Here is a 23,979-nt window from a genome sequence, read left to right as displayed (position 1 = left end):
TGTTTGTCTGGTTGATTTGTTTGTGAAATAAATGTTAGCTCTTGCACGAGCCTCGATTCAGTATACAAAAAAAAAAAGAAAAAAAAAGTGAAGATCTATTCTATTTGATCACACGTACAACCAATGTGAAGATCTATTCTATTTGATCACGAGTACAACCATTGTGAAGATCTATTCTATTTGACCACACGTACAACCAATGTGAAGATCTATTCTATTTGATCACACGTACAACCAATGTGAAGATCTATTGTATTTGATCACACGTACAACCAATGTGAAGATCTATTGTATTTGATCACACGTACAACCAATGTGAAGATCTATTCTATTTGATCACACGTTCAACCAATGTGAAGATCTATTCTATTGATCACAGGTACAACAAATGTGAAGATCTATTCTATCGATCACAGGTACAACAAATGTGAGGATCAATTCTACCGATCGCAGGTAGAACCAATGTGAAGATCGATTCTATAGATCGCAGGTACAACCAATGTGAAGATCTCAACTCTCGCTTCTGGTTCCTCCGGCGAGGAGGCGTCCTTAAAGCTTTCCACATCATCAAAGTTATGTATTTTCCCATTCATGTCTTTGTGAAATTTCCACTCGTTATTTTATTGTGTTACTGTGTGTTTCTTGTTCGTCTTGGTTTATAATTCGTGCAAACTTGTGTGCAATTAATCGGTTTTTGTTCGTACTGCGTGCGCGGCCTGGTCCCTCGAGGCTTTCCTCCCCTGTCGTATTCTGTAAATTTATGTTCTTTCCTTCGCTGTATTGCTTTTTTCTTTGCTTTGCTTTTCTTCTCCTATCTCCCCTGAACATCTTACCCTTTGTCTAACATTTAACCCTTTGAGCACGGATGACGTCCAGTGCCGCAACCCGCGAAAAAGTTTTGTGTACGGATGATGTTACTACACGTCATCGACTATACCTATAAACAGATTGTCAGTACGTGGTTGCATTCCTGTACCAAAATGCCAAATTAATCCCGTTTTATCAAATTTATCGAGGTTCGAGAATTTTTTTAAAATTTGTGTAGGTTGCTGGGGATCCCGGGATTATCAAAAAAAAAACCGTACTCAAAGGGTTAAATACCAAAAAAAAAAAAAAATCTTTCCTTCTCTCCTTCTCATTCCTCCAGCCGATACTCACCTTTCCAATTCTAGTTTCCACCATACTCATTCAACCCTTTCTCTTTCTTTCTCAGATCAATGCCCTCACTACAGGGACTTTTCCCAGATTGTTTTTCACTATTTGTTTAAATATTATTTATCATGTTAAAACTTTCCTCTGCAGTTTTATTCAGTGGTATGTTACAACATGCTGTTTTTCTTTCTAATAAAAGGCGTTTATCAATTTCCTCTTCAAATCATTCCATTTCAAAAAAAATAAATTCAATCTCTTACAGTTCTTCCTTTCTACATTCTCCAAACTCACCTTCATTCCACCTTTCCTCTGTCGTTTTCAAACAGATCTCTGTCTTGAAAATCACAATAAACCCAGTTTGTAATAAATGTTCGTTTTTCATTAATCATCCACTTTCTATACTCCCCCCTCACCCCTCCTTTTCAAATCTCCCCCATTGTCCCTCCCATTCTAAACTCCCCCATTGCCCCTCCTCTTTTACACTCCCCCCTCACCCTCCCCTTCAAAACTCCCCACCCATCCCTCCCCTTCAAATCTCCCCCCTACCATCTTTCTCCAATTCTCCCCACTCACCCCCCCCCCCCAAAACGCTACCTCCTCCCCACTTCCTCTCCCTTCCATCTCATACCTTCACCTCCTCCAACCTTCTACTTTGCTCTGCCCCTCCCCTCAAACAATGCCTCACTGTCCCTCTTCCCATCACCATCAAACCTTTTGTCCTCCTCATCCTTCCCATTCTCCCAGTTCTTCTGATATCTCTGACACACTATCAACAGCTCTCCCTACCTCCCCCTCTCATCCTTCATTTTACCCGACCCATCTCCTCCCCTGTCCCGTACCCGATGCTTCCCCTCCCTCTTCCTAAACAGTATGGACCTCAAACATCCGGGGCCTTCACTCAATCCTGATGGATCCCTCCATACAGGTTGCTTCTGACAAACAAGACAGAATCTACTGAACAGAAACTTTCCTAATTCAAGATGTCTCTGATTCCTTAATATCTCTTCCTGGTTACTCACTCCTCCGGTATAATAGACCTGAGCCTCGTCCTGGTGGTGGGGTTGCTATATTTATCAAAAACTCTCTTCCTCACTCTCCTTGAACTGCCCTCTCTCCACCCCCAGGAGTAGCTCTGGCTACGGCTTCCTCTCCGCTCTCACCTTTTGATCCACCGATCTGGGCTTTATGGCAGAGTGGCCAGATGGAAGCCTCCCCTCAATGAAAGACACATGAAAGCCCACTTGGAGTTTGCAAAAAAGCACCTAAAGGACTCTCAGACTGTGAGAAACAAGATTCTGTGGTCTGATGAAGCCAAGATTGAACTGTTTGGCTTCCGTCTGGCCACTCTGCCATAAAGCCCAGATCAGTGGAGTGTTGCAGTGATGGTTGTCTTTCTGGAAGTTTCTCCCGTCTCCACACAGGATCTCTGGAGCTCAGCCAGTGTGACCATCTGGTTCTCGGGCACCTCTCTTACCAAGGCCCTTCTCCCCCGATTGCTCAGTTTGGCCGGGAGTCCAGCTCTAGGAAGAGTCCTGGTTGTTCCAAACTTCTTCCATTTAAGAATTATGGAGGCCACTGTGCTCTTGGGAACCTTCAATGCAGCAGAATTGTTTTTGTAGGCTTCCCCAGATCTGTGCCTCGACACAATGCTGTCTCTGAGCTCTGCAGGCAGTTCCTTCGACCTCATGGCTTGGTTTTTGCTCTGATATGCATTGTCAGCTGAGAGACCTTATATAGGCAGGTGTGTGCCTTTCCAAATCATGTCCAATCAATTGAATTTACCACAGGTGGACTCCAATCAAGGTGTAGAAACATCTCAAAGATGATCAAGAGATGATCAAGAGATGATCAAAGATGGGAGGCACCTGAGCTAAATTTCAAGTGTCATAGCAAAGGGTATGAATACTTATGTCAATGTGATATTTCAGTTTTTTCTTTTTAATAAATTTGCAAAACTTTCTAAAATCCTGTTTTCTCTTTGTCATTATGGGGTATTGAGTGTAGATTGATGAGGGAAAAATGAAATTAAACGATTTCAGCATAAGGCTGCAACATAACAAAATGTGAAAAAAGTGAAGGGGTCTGAATACTTTCTGAATGCACTGCAGGTCAGCTTGATGCTGTAGAAAACAAAGGTTTTACGATTATTGGTATCTCCTACGATTAAGGGTGTAGTACTGGTGAAAAATTGAGAAAACTACATAGGTACCTTTGAGAGGCCTTTACACAAAAACAAAGTCAAGTTAATATCTAATTTTCAGTTTTTCTTGAAAGATATAATCTTGGCTTTAACTCAGACCAGTTTCAACGCTTCTTTGTCATATTACATGCATATAATTTGCATAAATTAGACCGTCAATAAAAAACAAGGAAAAACAAAGAACACATTTCTACTTCTATCTTCTATGTCACCTATCATTCTTTTCACACAAAACTTGGTACATGTATTATGCATGTGTTACTCTACTACCTGATGAGAGGATTTTGTGCAATTATGTCAAATGTTCACTCATTAGATAATTATGCCAATTACCAGATAAAACTTGGTTGTCCTTCAATAAATCCACAATGGCTACTCCTATAAACAAAAGCCTTCATCATTTTAAAGGAAGTGATATTCTGAATATCCTGTCCAAATTTCAGCCCAAAAGAATGATGCAAATTAAAGTTATAACAAATAATTCTACTTCCGGTTATTGAGGGGCATGTATGATGTTAGAAAATTGGAATTTTTCAATAATTAGGGGTACTTCTATGACCTCTAATAGCATGATCCTTGTTTATAAGACTATAAGGAAACTGTTCAGCTAAAAAAAAACAAAAAAAAACACCTGTTCACCAGTACTACACCCTGAAGCTGATTCTGAGGGCCTTTCACTCTCTCACCGCAGGCAGGTTGGTGGTCCTTCTGTCTTTTACAGGCTCCTCTCAGGCCAATCCCCCCCCCCCCCGCCCCCTGCTTTGTCTGTCCACTGTCTTCCAAATATTCTTTCAGGATGCACAAGATCTGCTTGCAACCCTCTTATGGTTAAACTGCCAAAATCAAGACTCTCTGCTCACCTACACCCTTTCATTCCTCTTTTCTCCCTCCTTTGGAACAAACTCCCGCACTCTCTTCAATCCCACTCCTCCGTCCAGGTCTTTAAAACAGCTGTTCACCACCCTCTCTTATCTTCCCCCATCCAAAACCTCCATCTCTTCTACCCTCGTTCATACACCCCAAATGCACCTTTTTCAAATTCCGACTTCTTCCTGAAAGTCCAAGTAGTGTCCCTTTGTTTTATAGCGTTTTGTCCCCCCACCGTAACCCCTCACAAACCCTCTCCCTTCCACAGATCGACTGATGTCCCTGTTCTCTACGTTTTGACCTAAAAAATAGTTGGTGCTTGAATTCAGTTGACCGATATGCAAATCATATTCAAATTTCAAGTCAATCGTATGAAAATAGAGGAATTTAGAAATTTAGTATCGGCTAATTTAGTATCTTCAATTACATATCGGCTAACTGAATTCAACCACCAACTATTTTGAGATCAGCATAGGCCAAAAGGTCAACAAAGGCCAAAGGCCAACCACTTTTTTCAAATTTCGAAAAACCTCAATTTTCATCCGATTGACTTCGAATTTGAATTTGATTTTCATGTTGGCTAAATAAATTCAACCACCAACAATTTTTGAGATCAGTGTAGGTCAAAATGTCAACATAGGCCAAATGTCAACAACAATTTCAAATTTCTAAAATCCTCAAGTTTCATCCGATTCAGTTGAAATGTGAATGGGATTTACATATCAGCCAAATAAATTCAACCACCAACTATTTTTGAGGTCAAAAGGTCAGAAGGTCAGCATACGTCAAAGGTCAACCACTTTCTTTCAAATTTATAAAATGCTCAATTTTCATCCGATTCACTTGTAATGTGAATGGTATTTACATATCAGCAACCTGAATTCAACCACCAACTATTTTTGAGATCAGCGTAGGCCAAAAGGTCAACATAGGCCAAAGGTCAACAACAATTTCAAATTTCTAAAATCTTCAATTTTCATCCGATTGCCTTGGAATGTGAATGTGATTTTCATATCGGCTAACGTAATTCAACCACCAACTATTTTTGAGATCAGTGTAGGCCAAAAGGTCAACATAGGCCAAAGGTCAACCACGTTTTTTCGAATTTGTAAAATCAAAATTTCATCCGATTGACTTGAAATTTGAAAAGGATTTTCATATCAGCGAACTGAATTCAACCACCAATTATTTGTGAGGTCAAAAGGATGCTCTACTGAGTGCCATTCTGCTTTGTTCTCTTTTGCCAAATGTCGCTCGATGAATGATTTTTCATTACTTGGCAAAAAAAAATTCTATTTTTTGCAAGTATGTTGATCACGCCGGTTTGTTTGTGCGTTTGTTTGTTTGTCTGCTCATTTATACTTGCCTTCAGTTTACAGTTTTTAACCAATCTTCATGAAACTTCACCAAATCGCAGAGTTCGTGGTCCGACAAATTCCTACATATTTTTGAGATCAAAAGGTCAACATAGGCCAAAGGTCAACCACTTTTTTTGAATTTCTGAAATCCTCAATTTTCATCTGATTGACTCGAAATTTGAATAGGATTTACATATCGGCTGACTGAATTCATCCACCAACTATTTTTGAGATCAGCTTTGGCCAAAAGGTTAACATAGGCCAAAGGTCAAGCACTTTTTTTGATTTTCTACAATCCTCAATTTTCATCCGATTGACTTGAAATTTCAATAGGATTTGCATATCGGCTAACTGAATTCAACCACCAACTATTTTTGAGATCAACATAGGCCAAAAGGTAAACATAGGTAAAAGGTCAACCACTTTTTTCGAATTTCTAAAATCCTTAATTTTGATCCGATTGACTTGAAATTTGAATAGGATTTTCATGTCAGCTAAATGAATTCAAGCACCAACTATTTTTGAGGTCATCATAGGCCAAAAGGCCAACATAGGCCAAATTTCTAAAATTGTTAATAATTTTCATCCGATTAACTAAACATTTGAAGACTTTCCATATCAGGTCACTGAATTAAACCACAATTATTTTTGAGGTTGAAAGGATGCTCCACTGAATGCCATTCTAATTCGTTCTGTTTTGCCAAGTGTTGGTCAACGAGTAAGTAATTTTTCAATTGTTTGTCCGTTTGTTTGTGAACAAAATATCTCAAAAGGTTGTGAACGGATTCGGACGAAATTTGGCAGAGGTGTAGCGCACGTGAAAAGGACGAAATTATTAGATTTTGGTGAAGATCCGAAAACTAGAATTTTAAAAGTGATTCTTCACCATTGGGAGATAGGGCCATAAACGATACATGGCAGGATATCTCAAAAAGTCATGGATGGATTTGGACGAAACCTGTTGAACAGGTTTTGTGTGCGACAAGGAAGAATCGATTCAATTGTGGTGAAGATCTGGATCTGGATGAACTGAAGCTCGTATAATTTTTTTAAGTGATTCTTCACCATCGAGTGATGTGGCCAACCAGGCAGAGGTATGCTCTCTACTGAGTGCCATTCTAGCTCCCCCCATGAGGCATTCTGACTTCTTTATTTTTCATTCTTCATTCTGACACAATACACGGGTTCAACAGAATCATTAAGTAAAAAAATATAGAGAGGAGGTAAAGAGGATAAAGAGGGAGAGCAAAATATATGGTAGACCATTGACTCACCCTCGGCATGTGTCATGGACATGTGCCAACCTCGCAATGGGAAGACAAACAAGGAAAAAGGGAGGGGGGCAATTAGAGCAGAATGGATTGAGTGTGAATGAGAACAGTGTGTGCAGTGTAAGATATAGACTTTAGAGGAAGAGTGTGACGTGCGAATGTAAACCTCGAACAGACAGATCAAGAGGCCAATCGTTGATAGCTCTTTCAATCGTGATACTCCTTGTGCGTCTCAAGGAGACGAATTAGCTGTTCTTTTGAGGAAGGTAAAAGAAGGATCATGTATATCAGTCGTGGAGATATCTTCCCATGCTAAGGTCCTTGTGGCTCTCTTGCTGTCATCCCTCGGCCCAGTGCTCCACTCCTCACAGCGCAGTCCGCCCAGTGCTGTCTGGTTCTGCTATGGAGCAGCTCGTCCAAGCTTCAGCACAATTGATCTTGGCAAGCACTACCTGCATGGCACAAACATGTAGACAGCTTCTCCTCGGGTCCCTAGCACGTTCCAACAGCAGCAACACTGGCATTCCGGCTTTTCAGCCAATTCGGTTGGGGGGATATATGAGGGAGTAATGTGAGAGGGAGCTGGAGTTCCTGGAAGGAGAGGTCATGGTGTGCCCTTTCACTCGGTGCAGCATGTTCCAGCTGACTCTCCCGCAACAATCATTCTGAATATCCGGCTCGTCCCCATGGTCGGCCACTCCTCTTGTCATGGTTTTTCCCGTGCAGCCAACGATCTTTTCCTCCTCGCACTTTTGAGTGAGTGAAGGGTTTTTGTCTGCAATGTGGTTGTTTGAAAGATGCGAGATCATCATGTAAGATAATTAGAGAGAAGCGGAAAACCTAACGTAACCCACCCAACACATTTGCCCCGTTTCCCTCTGGACAACGGGTGGAGGCCTATATGTGCACGCAAACTAACAGCATAACTGATTCTAGAGAGTTCGACATGTTCATCGATGTTCTCACCCCGGGGGGAGGTTTCGCAACCATGACAACATTATCTCACTCTTCTCTGCACATGTGCGGTCAGTAAAAATTGACAGGCAAAGCACTGTTAAACGACAGTTATTTTTTTACCGATTCATGTTCCGATTCGTGATTCGTATTTGTATATAACATGCAATTTAAATAAGTTGTCCATGTTTGCAGACAGACAAACGTGAACCAATGGCTGATCCACACTTATCACTGAGTTTGCGAGGAAATTAAACAGCTACCTCCAAGCACAACATGGGAATCCAAAAGTCTTTTGTGTCGAAGCCACAAGAAATGCCAATATTATGGACTGCGTGTTGCAATATGCAGCAACTCTTGCTGACACCACAGTTAAACTGAGATTTTTCCCCCCACAACTTTCATCCCATTTGAAGGTACCACAAACACTGCGAGCCAGGTTAGGTCAGGTATGGCAGCCCATCGCCACACCCACTGCCGGTACTCCAAGGGCCTCCATGGCGTTGTAGAAGTCCGCATGGACTTCTGAGTTTATTGAAATGTCCCTGTCCTATTGAGTAAGTGAGGTATCACTTGCATCCTGTTCAAACCTGTTCTTACTCTTCTCGTTGCAGGAAAGCTCGGGAACATGGGTGTTGCTTTAAAATACAAATCGTGATGCACAGCAGTATTATACTCTTTGGAATAGGGAATGCTAATAAAGTGAAAAAAACATCTACTTAGTTATAACTCTGAGTAATCTGCATTATGAATTATAGATATTGTATGCTGCTGTGGTTTGAAATACCAAGGAATCTTCAAAATTAATGTTGCCAATAAAGGTCAAGAGTATAATTAGTGATAAATCTTTGAATAATCTGCATCATAAATTATATAAATTATGTGCTGTGCTTCGATATACCTAAAGGAATAAAGCTTTCATTGATAATTATCTGTGCAAAGATGGAATACAATATTTCTTTTAAAAAAACCATGAGCTGTTTTTCCAGACAAAAGGGAATGCCAGGACCTTTTCTAATAAGATGCTTATCTTTATGGCTTATGTTGAAATGTAAACCAGATGCTTCACCGCACCTGCTTGTCTCAAATCCCTGACCCCTTGTTCGAACTCTCATCGCTCAGTCGGACGCCCCAAAGCACAGAAGAATTTATTTTGTCTCCCCAAACATGATATAAGACAAGATGTAAACCGAATCGGGAAGAAGACCTGCTGGATACGTTGTATGAAGTCCTGTTTGAGTACGCCGGCATAGCACTGTTAAACTGTGTTGTAATCCTTCTTGTATTCAAGTGAGTCTTCTCCATTGAAATAAACTAGGGCATGCCCGTACGTGGGTGCAATGCCCGTACGTGGGTACGTGGGTGCGAGTACGGTGACAATCCCCCCCCCCCTCTATTTACATGAAATGGTTTGGTCCATGAAATGGTTTGGTCCATGAAATGTTTTGGTCCATTCGCAACGCCAAAGCGAACGGCGAACGCTTTACATGAAATGGTTTGGTCCATGAAATGTTTTGGTCCATTCGCAACGCCAAAGCGAACGGCGAACGGCTTGCGAGTACAGTGACAATCCCCCCCCCCCCCCTCTATTTACATGAAATGGTTTTCATTAGTTTTAAAACATAGTTTAACGCCAACATAGCGGCAACATAGTTTGCCAACGTGAAATAGAGTCTGATCGCCACGTTCGGCACACGTGATAGCTCGCTGCTCTCTGATTGGTTGAAGCGTTTTTTGGACATAGCTCGGTAAGTACTTCTCCGATTAATTTAAAACCTTGAAAAGGCACATCCTCGGGTCCCTAGCAATATACCTGGCAAGTTTCAAGTATATCGGACCGGTAGTTGTCGAGAAACAGCGGTCACAGACAAACAAACAAACGTACAAACGAACACACAGAGATTACTGGAATTATAGATAGATATTTGACATTGTTCTTGAGGTGTGGACATTCTATTGGTGTACACCCTTCCACGACAGCGCCATCCCCCAGACAGCACGATGCCCAGCCCATTCCCATATCCTTGAGATACCAATCAACCTACTGCAAGCACGAAGCATGTTGTCGGCCCTCAGGCTCACAAATCTCAGTGACACTCTCCACTGATTGATAATTGATCATAATGTGCCATTACATATTCACAATAACACAGACAAGTGCATGCATTTGTGCTTTGTGGACCTCTCTTTATTGCGAAACCCTTCACAAATTCAAGTTTCATGAAACACATAGGCAGGAGTCCTCTTCTGATAAACAATTTTAAAACAAGAAAAAGAGCAATCAGAGATTGCAAACCCTCGCCAGGATGTATTTTCAGTGGTTTTTAAGGCTTTTGTGTTAAACAAATATGGCGGCCGAACCACTTGACCGATGACGTCATTTTTTTCTTCTAAACTAATTTATTCCTAGATTGTGCTCACGAAATTTCATCTTCATTGTATGAAGTTTTGTGCTTGTCAAATTATGACATCATAATGGAGGCACCTATGACATCATCAACAGATGTTATTACACATGGAGAGCTCTTTACAATGAGCCGTCTCAATTTTTTCTAGGCAGCATTTTCAGAGATATAGAGGTGCAATTTTTTCCGGTTTTTCCAAGATGGCGGCCGAACCACGTGACCGATGACGTCACCATTATTTTTTTTCTAAACTAATTTATTCCTAGATTATGCTCAAGAAATTTCATCTTGATCGGACGAAGTTTTGTACTTGTCGAATTATGACGTCATAATGGAGGCACCTATGACATCATCATTAACATATTTTATTCCCCATGGAGAGTTCTTTACAATGAGACATGTCATTTTTTTCTATTCAGTGCTTCCGGAGATATAGAGGCGCAAATTTTTTCGGTTTTTCCAAGATGGCGGCCGAACAACGTGACCGATGACATCATCATTATTTGTTTTCTAAACTAATTTATTCCGAGATTATGCTCAATAAATTTCATCTCGATTGGATGAAGTTTTGTACTTGTCGAATTATGACGTCATAATGGAGGCACCTAGGACATCATAAACATATTTTATTCCCCATGGAGAGATCTTTACAATGAGCCATGTCTCAATTTTTTCTATTCAGCACTTTCGCCAATAGAGATGCAAAGTTTTTCGGTTTTTCCAAGATGGCGGACCGAACCAAGTGACCGATGACGTCATCATTATTTTTTTTTCTCCGCCAGTTTATGCCAACATGGCGCTCAAGAAATTGCATCTTGATTGGATGAAGATTTGGACGTGTCGAATGATCTAATTATGACGTCATAATGGAGGCCTTGGGCGAAGAGGCTTAAAAATTGGGCACAGTCTATTCCAGGGCAAGGCAAATATGTGTGTAAAGTATGGCGCACAAACAGACAAACACAGACAAACCAACCAACCAACCAACATACTTGCCAGAATCTTTTCCGGCAAGTAACAAACAGAGAAACAAACAAATGGACTTAAATGGAATACCCTCTCCTATGGCGAGGGTAACAAGGGTGTTCTCCCAATATCACACATGACAATGAAACATGGACTACAGCAAAGATCGAGTAAAAATTGATGTTCAAACTGTCATGGAAAGATGCCATCTGAGCATAACCAAAAAGGGACAAAAAAAACAACAACTAAATTAAATGGAAAACTAAATTCCTAAACACTGGTCACAATCGAAAAACTCAAATGGAACTTGTCTGGATACATGGCAAGGACAGAGACAAGAATTACAAACTGTCAACCTCATGAAGATCCTGAAAGAAGCACGATGAGATCCAAGATCAGATTGAGAGATTAAGTTCTGTTACCATTTGAGATTTTGGCAGCAAGTTTTCAAAAATTCTCTATTATGACAACATAGAGAACCAAATTAATAAATTTTACATTTTTTTTAAAGCTGTCACTTTCTTTAAACTTAGTTTAAGGACGTGGACGGGGTTAGCATTTTGAGATAATTCTTGCCTTCTGACACTAGTCAGGTTCACTATGTTTTTTCGATTTCGATGTTTTATCGAGATTAACAAAACTATACATTTTTGGAATATTCAGAGCATGAAGAATCCAAAAAGTAATGTTGGCATTTGCGTAGACACCTGCATGGCCGCCATTTTGGATTTTCAAAATGGCCACCATAAAATACATAATTTGTGCTATCTCGGCTTCTAGTCAACCTAGAATCTTACTTAAATATGCTAATCCTATGTTTTCTGGGTCAAGAAAACCATTGGTGGGATCATTAGACTTCTAATCCTAACACTTGTTTCACTTTTAGGACTTTCCAGATGTTAGTGATACAAAAGAATATTCTGCTCACATCTTCCGACCTATAAACGTTTCATTGAATATGCCTATTCCATGTTTCCAGAGACAAGGAATCCACTTGTAGTATAGCTAGACTCCTAATTATTCTAACACATGACTCATTTTCAGGAAATATGTATCTTGGCAGCAGTTCTGTTTATCTTTCTAACCGAACTGACACTTATCTTGGTGGAGGTGTATAATATATGCTGGATGTTGTTCTGTACTTTCAGGGCATAACTCATGATGGATGAAAGCCCTGATGACAACAACTCCAAGGAGCCTGTCGACTGGAAAATATGCATCTTCTGTCTTACACGAGTCTTACATGAGTTAGCGTCTTACACGAGTAAAGGCGCAGTTGTTCTGAATCCCAGGACCGAATCCTACTGCTGCTGCCAGAAGTTGCACATGAGTAGTCTACAATGCTGACTGTGATTCTACAAGCACCCCAGTTGAAGAGTTTGGTCGTTGGTGAAGAACACCCAACAGAGATTACCTTCGACATGGCCTTATACGAGAAGGCGGTGCAGTTGCTGGATTCAAGGGATGATCTGAAAAGAATAGTTCTTCCCAGGCTGGGTGAGCTACACACTGTGATGGCTGCACTGAGGGCACTCGATACGTCCACTGAAAATTCCGGGATAGATGATACGTGGATTGAGGCTGATGTAAATGGCTCCGCCACAACACTACAGGTCCTGAAGTGTGCCCACTTCAAGAGAACTCTTCGTGCACACATCCATACGTACATGGCTCTGTATGAACTTCTCCTAGAAAAGTCTTCACAGAAAAGCCAAACCTCAAATCCATCTGCTCAAAGCCAGTGAATGAAGTCCAGGAAGCCTGTGCAAGATCAGCAGTTGACAGAAGCACGAGTCCAGAATGCATCGCTAATGCCAATGACCGCCTGCTTCAAACCATCACCGACGAAGATGTTATTGAGCAGTTGAAAACATGGGAAGCAGAAAAATGCTCCAACACAATGTTCAAGTCAATAATGAATTACCTCCACCATGTTGAAAACATCCTGTTCTTCGTCGAAGCTTCAAGAAATTCTGATCTAGTTCTCCACCTGCAAGCTGGAGAGGCACTACATACGCTTTTCTTCGCCCAAGATCGGATAAAATACAAACATCTTTGACCACGGTACATCGCAGGCATGCAGGAGCTGAAGAGAAGTCATCCGGAAACCTGGCGTGAACTTCAGGGCGGGAATATATCTGTCACAAAGAGTGAGATACCGTTTGTCTCCATTGGCACAGACCATGCATGCGAACAGCTAAATAGGATGATGAAGATACACTCTGGGTTAAATGGTATTTCCAATAATGCGAACGCACGGCAGTGGTTCTTTCTGGCCACACCAGAGATGTCATGCCTCTCAACAGAGTTTAAAGGCAATTTGGTGTCACTGCTCATAAACCACAAGAACACCACGAGGTACATCCAAGTGCTGTCAAGAAAGAGCATGACGCTGTCAACAAGATCAAGGCTGCCATTCTGAGTCACGGGAATCCCTTTGATGCAGAAGGTAATCAGCTTTACAACTTCATGACACATGCATATGTTCCCCAAGAGAGTGTCCCACAGATTTTGAATGTCGACGACAGTGGCCAGAAACTGTATGAAGATTACGTTGCTGAACGCATCAATGGAGACGTCAGTCTGCGGGCACCAGTCAAGAAGCAGAACAACGCCATGTTCCTGTCAGGAAACAAGAGGCAAACTGTCAGGGTGCACGACCAATTGGTGGATCTGAAAGAAACAAGAGAACTCTATGGTCGGTTTATGGTTCTTGCCAGATCAAACCAGGACATGGATCAGAAGAATGCAGTTGGGAACTACGAGTTTACTCTGACTCCCAGGGCATTGTTTGCCCCAGATGGGTCCATCCTTCCATGTACTGACAAGTCGAAACTCATACATTACCTGGAAAAGCTGGAAAAAAAACAATGAAACCCATCAGAATGCACAAGCACCACCATGTGAGGAACATGTTGATGAAGCAGAAACATCTTCAGCACCCTCTGAGAGTCCAAAAATTGCCATTGTGGATGGAATGGTGCTCGTCCAACAGATGGCAAAGAAACCTGGGACAATCAGCACAGTCAAATATCTCAGCCTGCACTTCAATGACAGGCTACTGGTGTTGACAGCAGATTTCGACAAGGTTATTCTGGTCTTTGACACCTACAAAGCTGACTTGTTGAAGCAGAAAACAAGGGAGAAACAACGACAAGGCAAAGATCCTATTCAGTACCACATTGCTGATGACACAAACATCAAACACATACCAATGGGACGCTTCCTATCTCACGAAAAGACAAAAGCCGATCTAACTGAATACCTTGCACAAGCAGTACTCAAGAATAATGCAAACTCCCAAAAGTTAGTCATCACATCAGCATCATGCCGCACACAAAGCAACCACGACATGCAGTTTGAAGAAAACAACCACGAGGAGGCTGATACATTGATGATCTGCGTCGCAGCAGCTGCATCACAGCACTGTCCTGAAGCACGGATGGTCTTCTTCAGCCCAGATACCAATGTCTTGGTTCTGGCTGTTGCACACTACGACAAGCTCTGCAAACACACTGCGATATATATGGTATCAGGTACTTTGGAGATTGAGCCAATCTGGAGTGCGATGGGACGAGACAAGGCAGCAGCGTTACCGGTATTCCACGCATTCACTGGAGCAGACAATGTTGGAAGATTTTCCGGACTAGGCAAAACCAAGTGGTTTCAACAGAACATGAAGGTTGACATCATCTCAGCACTGATGAAACTGACAGATGAAGGCGACCGAACACAGGAGGTGAAGGATGCATTGGCCAAATTTGTATGCTTACTGTACTGCCCAAAGGGCATCCATATAACAAGTATTCCTGACCTAAGGTGGCATCTGTTTTGCAAGCATCTGGCAGAAAGCAGCAAGTTGCCTCCTACAGTTGGTGCCCTTGAGGAGCACATTGAACGTGTGCGCGTACAGAGTAGGGTGTGGTGCCAAGCCAACGTGATGTGGCAACGTCTGTTCGACCCACTCAGACATGGCTATTATCAGAATGACCATGGTGAGATACTACCTACCACCACGAAGGTTCCACCTGCACCACAGGCCATTGTAGAGTTGGTAAGATGTCAGTGTAAAGCCAATTGCACAACCCAGAGGTGTTCATGCAGGAGACACAACTTGGCTAGCACAGACCTTTGTTTGTGTGGAAGTGACTGCGAAAATGACGCGGACTGTAATGCCGAAAATGACACTCAGGACAGTGATGAAGATCTGTAAAAGCATATTCCTGAACGGTAGAGACCCAGTAGATCCTGTGTATAGGACTTATAGTTCAATCTGATACTAACAAGGCTGCATTCTTGCTTTATAAACGCATACCAATAACTTCAAAGGACTTGCAATATCATGTATTATGTAATACAGTTACATCACAAATATAAAGACAAGCGTTACGCCTAGGTCCCCAGTCGGTGAAGTGATGTGAGTTGACAAAGTGGAAGATGCAAGGCGGCCATCTTGGATTCTGACGTGGCGACCCAATTTTCAATAGCGTTCTCCCTTATGCGTAGATACACCCACACACCAGATTAGAAGTTAGTAGTTCGTTTATTTTTCAAGATATTTCGCTCACAAGGTTGACATACATGGCGGCGGCCAACTTGGATTTTGACGTGGCGACCCAATTTTCAATAGCGTTCTTCCTTATGCGTAGATACACCCAGACACCAGATTAGAAGTTTGTAGTTCGTTTATTTTTCAAGATATTCCGCTCAATGTTCAGACATACATGGCGGCAGCCATCTTGGAATTTGACGTGGCGACCCAATTTTCAATAGCGTTCTTCCTTATGCCCAGATACACCCACACACCAGATTAGAAGTTGGTACTTCACTTATTTTTCAAGATATTCCACTCACAAGGTTCAGACATACATGGCGGTGGCCATCTTTGATTTTGACGTGGGTTGTACCCACACCAAATTAGAATTCGGTCCTTCGCTTACGCACGCATGCACACACGCCCGCACGGACGCACGGACGCACACACGGACGGAGGGGAAAACCATAGTCCCCATTTCGCTCCACTGTGCGATGAGGGACAACCATGGTTTTCAATCACCTTTGTTTGTTGCTTTTCTATAACTCTGAGCACTATTTTGAGGCCTTTATTGGATTCCTTGACCCAGAAAACATAGGATTGGCATATTCAATTAAGTTTCTAGGTTGACTAGAAGTCAAGATAGCGCAAAATATGTATTTTATGGTGGCCATTTAGAAAATCCAAAATGGCGGCCATGCAGGTGTCTGTGCAAATGCCAACATTGACTTTCGGATTCTCCATTCTCTAATGATTCCAAAAATGTACAGGTTTGCTAATCTCCCAAAATTTTGAACGAAATTATATTTGTTAACACAGTGAACCTGACTACACCAGTTTGTAGTCATTGTTGTGGACATTCTGGTGACAGCCAGCCACATGGCTTTCATCAGGGGGTTTGGGGTGCTGACTGGTTGTCAGGGGTTACAGATGGTACTCTGAGGAGTTGTGCTTACAAGGTATATGCCCAAAGGGCTGTACACTTTCCCGATGGCTTTCTCCTTTCTGGTTCACTGAATACCTTGCGTACTGCTGAGGATCGCTTACAAGAGGGGGACGTACAACCCAGTCTGGGTAATGCGATGTGAATCTAACAAACCTCTATCAGCAAAACTTTTCCCACTGTCAGCGCACTTTTTGTGCAGCACTCCAGCATGGGTTGCACTATGGAAGTTCAAGCTCCATCTATAAATAAAATCCTTGTCACAAACAGAACATTTCCAAGGACGCTCTCGTTGCTTATCTCCATCGGTGGGTTTTAAGAGATGGAAGGATGTTCTCAACAACTCCAAATTTTCTCCTCCTTTTTCAGAAAAGGATCATAATTCATGAACGAGTTTGTCTAACTTCATTCTCATAGCTTTGTTCCAAGGGCTAGTTTTAGAATCCTCACTGAACCTCTGACAGCCTCCACCTGTAGTTTGTTTGTCATGATATTCCCCAGAATCCTTTTTAAGTACTCAGTTAGGGTTTTCTTGATCATCCAGATTCCCTGTTGCACCGGCTATCACTGGTACAATTTCAGGTTTCTTCAATTTTGAAATCCTCTTGACGTCATTTTTCATATTCTGGTATTTCAGATTTCAGCTCTCTTGTATGAATCTTCATATGTAATTTCTAATGGTCTTTTCGAGAGAAATCTTTATCACATATCAAGCATTTGCAAGGATGATCTCCTGTATGGATCCTCATATGTGATTTCAAACTGTGTTTTTGAGAGAAACCTTTATCACATATCGAGCATTTGTAAGGTTACTCCCCTGTATGGATCCTCATATGTAATTTCAATTTGTGTTTTTCAGAGAAACCGTTTTCACATATCGGGCATTTGTGAGGGTCGCTCTCCTGTATGGATCCTCATATGTGATTTCAAATTTCTGTTTTGAGAGAAATCTTTATCACATATCGAGCATTTGTAAGGTTGCTCTCCTGTATGGATCCTCATATGTAATTTCAATTGGTGTTTTTCAGAGAAACCGTTTTCACATTTCGGGCATTTGTGCGGTCGCTCTCCTGTATGGATCCTCATATGTGATTTCAAATGGCTGCCATCACGGCAACCTTTATCACATATCGAGCATTTGTGAGGGCGCTCTCTTGTATGGATCATCATATGTGATTTCAAATTGCTGTTTTTAGAGAAATCTTTATCACATATCAAGCATTTGTGCGGACGCTCTCCTGTATGGATTCTCATATGTGATTTCAAATCGCCTTTATGAGAGAAACCTTTGTCACATATCAAGCATTTGTAAGGTCGCTCTCCTGTATGGATCCTCATATGTAATTTCAAACTGCCTTTATGAGAGAAACCTTTATCACATATCGAGCATTTGTGAGGTCGCTCTCCTGTGTGGATCTTCATATGTGATTTCAATGTGCTGTCTTGAGAGAAACCTTTGTCACATATCAAGCATTTGTGAGGACGCTCTCCTGTATGGATCCTCATATGTAATTTCAAACTACATTTATGAGAGAAACCTTTATCACATATCGAGCATTTGTGCGGTCGCTCTCCTGTGTGGATCTTCATATGTGATTTCAAAGCGCTGTTTCGAGAGAAATATTTTTCACATATCGAGCATTTGTAAGGACGCTCTCCTGTATGCATCTTCATATGTTTATTCAAATGGCCATGATGATAGAAGCCTTTATCACATATTGAGCATTTGTGAAGTCGCTCTCCTGCATGGGTCATCATATGTGATTTCAAATATCTGTTTTGAGAGAAATCTTTATCACAAATCGAGCATTTGTGCGGTCGCTCTCCTGTATGGATCATCATATGTAATTTTAAATGGCCTTCATGAGAGAAACCTTTATTGCATGTCGAGCATTTGTGAGGTTGTTTTCCTGTATGGATCCTCACATGTGATTTCAAATTGTTTTTTTGAGAGAAAGCTTTATCACATATCGAGCATTTGTGCGGTCGCTCTCCTGTATGGATCATCATATGTGGTTTCAAATTGCCTTTTCGAGAGAAACCTTTATCACAGATAGAGCACTTGTGGGGTTGTTTTCCAGTGTGGATGCTCATGTGTATATTGATGTCACTCGTTGAAGCAAAATCCATTCTGCACACATGACACTTATAACGTATTCGCCTTTCTAGAGCCTTCTTGTGTTTGTTTAATTTAATATTAATCATGGTGTTGCGAGGCCCAGACATGCACTTGTATTTGATATAAAGTGAGTCTTGATTTCGTGATTGTTTCTTCAAAAATGGCTTCCTCGTCACTGTCAAGTTGTGACAGGACCTTATTTGTCCCACATTACTTCTGGATTGTTCTACAGAAACAAAGAACACAACATTTTTTTTTTGGTCAAAATCAAAAGGCGAAATATTTATCACATTTCTGAAAATTTTACATTTTCTCAATCAAAATACTGCATGTTAATTTTTTTACTTTGCCACTCACCAGTTGCAAAACAGGAAGCACTTCCATTTGTCACGTGAACATCATCTGAACCTTCCTTTGCAGAAGCACATTTTGAATGTTCTGTGACAGATGCATCGTTCTGGTGTTGTCTGCCTTCCACATTTACAGGATAGACATCACCTGTGTACAAATCAGTGTCAGTCTTTTGCAGGGAAATGAGATTGATAACCATCTTGAGAGTTCATAGAACATGTTACGCCATGGAATATGTTCTTCAATTTAAATCTAACAAGTACACATACATTCAAAGTACACCGCCCCCATGCCAAATAATTAAATATACCACAGCGCGGGGCTCTGGCGCCCGGCAATACTGCAGCGCGGCTCAGAGACACTGCATTGGGAGGAAGAGGTGCACAATATTTGATTAATTGCATAATTAATATCAAAAAAAATTGTCATAAAATATTTTCTTAATCAATTGGCTAATAGCATAAATAAACCACCAGTGCTTCATCCGAAGATGTATCTTTTCGAAATTTAATTTAAAAAGTCATTAATAAAAATTTTAATAATTCATTGATTAATCAATAAATAATTATTAATCGATTAAATGATGAATCAATAAATCAAAAAAGTCTTATAGCCACCTCACTTGGTCACTGTCATGTCCAAATATTAGCTTCCTAGCTCAAAAGGTGCCTGAGATATTGGCCAAATATATGTATCTCTATATCTCTGTATATTGTTACGGATCTCGGACGTCGGCGCTCCCCTTATCAAGGGGGGTTTAATCCCGTTGTCCTTTTATCTGGCCGACCCGAGTCCTAGAAGTTATAACGTTCCTTCCGGTCGGTGGTAAATAGGGTTGTTGGTCGAGTCTTAGTCCAATTACCTAAGTACAACCACCGGCCGTAAAGCAAGGAGATAACTCCCGCTCGAACCACGGATATTGGTGGAAACGCCAAGCGGATGAGCGATCCGCGATCCGAGCCGTTAACAATGTGAATAAACCCGATTCTGAGCGGTTCCTATCGTCCCCCGTTTACCCAATGGAAGAAAAGACTAATGCGATCAGATAAAAGGAAAACCAGGAAGAACAAGTAATTTATTTACAATTTGTACGAGAAGGAGAAGAGGAAATGAAATAATGTACAGGATAGGAAGAGGAAGAAGCAGTTACACAGGGCAGTCTTCGACAGTCTTATTCTTAATACCCAGGACAAATGGGCCCATCTCACATACACACTCACACGGGGATTGTAGATGGTTGATGGTCACCAGCATTTCCAGACTCCAGCCCGGCTCCGGTCCAGGCTCCGGTCCAAGCTACGATCCAGCAGACGAAACCCGGCAGGCAGCTCCGCGTGTAGTTGAACGTGACCGAACAATTATATCACGGGGGGGAGCTGGTACGCTGCGTACCTAATATGTGCACCCTCGTGCCAAACGCCCCCATCTCCAAAGACCTCCTTTGATAAGGTCCTCCTTTAATAAACGCCACTGCCTCAGTCTTCTCAATGCAACATGCGTTCTCCCCAGTAAGTAAGTAAAGGCGAGCTCTCTCACGCAGTAAGTCCTCTTTAACAAAGGTGCGCTCTCCTGATCAGTAAGTTAACTTGCAATCACGACAGTCCTACGCGCAGTCCTGTAAAAGGGCTTTGCGTTCGCTTTTATAACCAACCAAGCGATCACTCCGCGAGCCCCAAAGCCACGGCTGTCGGCGATGTCACTTCAGCCCTGGTTGGCTGGTTAAGGCTTACCAGCCCCGTCTTTGACGGCTGGATGACGTGGCCACACCTTCTTCCTGGAGCTCCGCCTCCTTTCTCGGGCCTCACCTCGTGGCTTATGGTGGCGTTGAGCAAGCGCGAAGGCAGCTGATGCTGGCCGAGACACGTAACAATTTGGGAGAGCCATGGGGCAGACTGGAGGGAAAGTGGCGCAGTGGCGTGCGTCTGTAATCCAGCTTCTCGGAGGCTTGGGTTGAGGGATCGGATGAAGACCGGCTCACCTGCTCTGTGTCCCTCTATGTCGATCGGGTGTCCACACCAAGCTCGGCATCGACATGGGGAGCTGGGGGTAGCCCTGCGCCCTCCAGGATCTCCTAAGGTGAGGAGCTCAGGTGTGCCAAGGAGCTCAGGTGTGCCAAGGAGCTCAGGTGTGCCAAGGAAGGAGGACCCAGGAGCAGGTCAAAGTGCTGATCAGTGAATGGTTTTCGCCGCAAATGGACTCCATTGAGCATGCGGTCGGTTGGGAGAAGAAAGGCGTGTCTCCGCACCTCGTCATAGAAAGTAGGAGTGAGTCAACCCCGCTCAACCAACCCAGCACGAAGGGGTTTGGCTTGAGCGGGCGGAGAGAGAACGATCTGGGAGGTTCGCGAAGGTCCAAGGGTGGGGCTTATATAACCCGCGGGAGACGCCCCCACCTCAGATGAGTCCAGCAGATGAGATACGTGCCACGCTGCAGATGAGCTACGGAGATGAGTCCAAGCAGCTGAGATACGTGCCGCGCTGCAGAGGAGATACGGACCGAGGCAACGCAAGGAGCGCGCGACGCAGCAGTGCGGAAAAGGAAACTTCGCTCGTGCAGTGTGGAACCGCGGGAGTTCGCACGACCGCGGCTTGGCTGTTTGACGGCGGTGCCTTCCGGCCCGACCGTGCCCAGTCCCCGCTGGACCTTCCTTGCCTCTCCAAGCCATCCACCTTCAGCGATTCATTCCTGCCCGCATTCCCCGTGTATGTGTGATCGTTCATCTGTCTTTCATGTTGTCCTGGGGTATTAATTAAGCTTGTATAGTAAAGCTAATATTTGCACTGTGTCTCCTTCCATTCTTTCTGTCTTTATTTTATTATCCTTCCTTCTTCCTTCCTTGGTTATTTTTGGTCTTGTAAATAATAGTAATAAATTATATTTGTTCTTCCTACCTTCGTCTTCTTCTTCACATTCGGTCGCTTTAGTGATTTCCCCCATTGAGGGCCCGTGGCGCGATTCGGCTGACGGAGATTAATCGGGTCAGTCTTGGTAACCGGCTCACGGTGCAGTTCGCTTCGCTCGGCGCAACCAGTCCATTACGCTGCGACTGTGGGCGGGGGAGTATTTCCTTGCGTACCGGTGGGTGTTGGTATTTAGGTCATAGGACGGTTGGGCCTAATACCCTACCCAGCGCTGACTGGGCATGACATCATACCCCCAGGACCACGTCGGCCAGTCATAGACGAGGGGACTAATTCCCCCTTGGTAAGTGGGGAAGGCCGACGTTGGATTATATTTGGTCCAGCGGGGACGAATTATATTTGGTCCAGGTCCAGCGGGGACTGGGCACGGTCGGGCCGGAAGGCACCGCCGTCAAACAGCCAAGCCGCGGTCGTTCCAAACTGCGCGGGCGAAGTTCCTTTTTCCACACTGCTGTGTCGCGCGCTCCTTGCGCTGCCTCGGTCCGTACTCTGCAGCGCGGCACGTATCTCATCTGCTTGGACTCATCTCCGTAGCTCATCTGATACGTCACATATACGCCTACATCACTGATACGTATACGTACGCCTACGTCACCAGCAAGCGACCAATGAGTGGTCGTGGACACGTCACCGGCAGGCGACCAATGGTGGGTTGTAAAACCTCCCCAAATGAAAGAGGGAAGTTGGAATAAAACCTTCCTAGCTAGAGGCAGGGCTGAATGACCGCACGTGACCAATCTCGGCTAATGGGAGGCCGTGGAACCTTCTCGAAGAACATTCCACCCGATAAAGATCTGTGCCAATGGCGTGGGCACGTAATGCCCACGCCGCACGTAATGCCCATGGCACGAAACCGCGGCATAATGGCGTGGCTTGGAGAGGGAGGTTGTTAAAATGGACGGATTGGGGACCTACTCTTATTTGATTGACACAACGCAGATTCAACTATTGGAAACGCGGCCTTATCTAAACACATTAATGAAATAACTGAAGTTCTATGGTGACCTACGTGTTTGCTTGTGGCCTAACTATGGGGTGCAACCTTAAACCCTTTAATAATGTCATATTTACACGTGTGGGTTCTCAAAACCGCAGCAATATATATATATGTATATATATATATACATATATATATATATACATATATATATATATATACATATATATATATATATACATATATATATATACATATATATATATATACACATATATATATATATACATATATATATATATACATATATATATATATACATATATATATATATATATATATATATATATATATATATATATATATATATATATATATATATATATATATATATATATATACATACACATATACACAGTGAAACCTTGACTTACGAGTGCACCAACTTACGAGTTTTCCGAGATACGAGCCGTCGCTCGGGCGGTTTATTGCTTTCAGATGCGAGCCGAGATCTGAGTTAGGAGCTTACGCCACCCGCCACCAGGTGGGTTCCGGTCACATGCTTATCTTGCCGTGCAAGCATCTCTGCCGTATATCGCTGCTGTTTTGTTTTCGCATTTTGGTTATTTTGGAGCTGACGCCACCCGCCACCAGGTGGGTTCCGGTCACGTGGTTATCTTGCCGTGCAAGCATCTCTGCCGTATATCGCTGCTGTTTTGTTTTCGCATTTTGGTTATTTTGGAGCTGACGCCACCCGCCACCAGGTGGGTTCCGGTCACGTGGTTATCTTGCCGTGCAAGCATTTCTGCCGTATATCACTGCTGTTTTGTTTTCGCATTTTGGTTATTTTGGAGCTGAAGCCACTCGCCACCAGGTGGGTTCTGGTCACGTGGTTATCTTGCCGTGCAAGCATTTCTGCCGTATATCACTGCTGTTTTGTTTTCACATTTTGGTTGTTTTGGAGCTGACGCCACCCGCCACCAGGTGGGTTCCGGTCACGT

General features: G+C 42.8%; 1 protein-coding gene across 4 annotated transcripts in view; it reads right to left on the bottom strand.

The window, feature by feature from the left end:
* Positions 1-9,968: 9,968 nt before the first annotated feature.
* LOC137417120 (uncharacterized) overlaps positions 9,969-23,979 on the bottom strand; it is a 121,757-nt gene continuing 107,746 nt past the window's right edge. For all 4 annotated transcript variants that reach the window (XM_068102893.2, XM_068102904.2, XM_078770402.1 and 1 more), the window contains 2 exons: positions 19,127-19,267; positions 9,969-18,995 (listed from right to left, as the gene is read on the bottom strand). In XM_068102893.2, the coding sequence (XP_067958994.2) occupies positions 17,521-18,995; positions 19,127-19,267 (1,616 nt within the window). In that variant the 3' untranslated portion in view covers positions 9,969-17,520. The remainder of the gene's footprint in view (positions 18,996-19,126; positions 19,268-23,979) is intronic.

The sequence above is a fragment of the Myxine glutinosa genome, chromosome 1 (assembly GCF_964187855.1).
Source record: "Myxine glutinosa chromosome 1, kmMyxGlut1.1, whole genome shotgun sequence".
In the NCBI taxonomy this organism is placed as follows: Eukaryota; Metazoa; Chordata; class Myxini; order Myxiniformes; family Myxinidae; genus Myxine; species Myxine glutinosa.
This window is presented reverse-complemented; position numbering and strand designations above follow the sequence as displayed.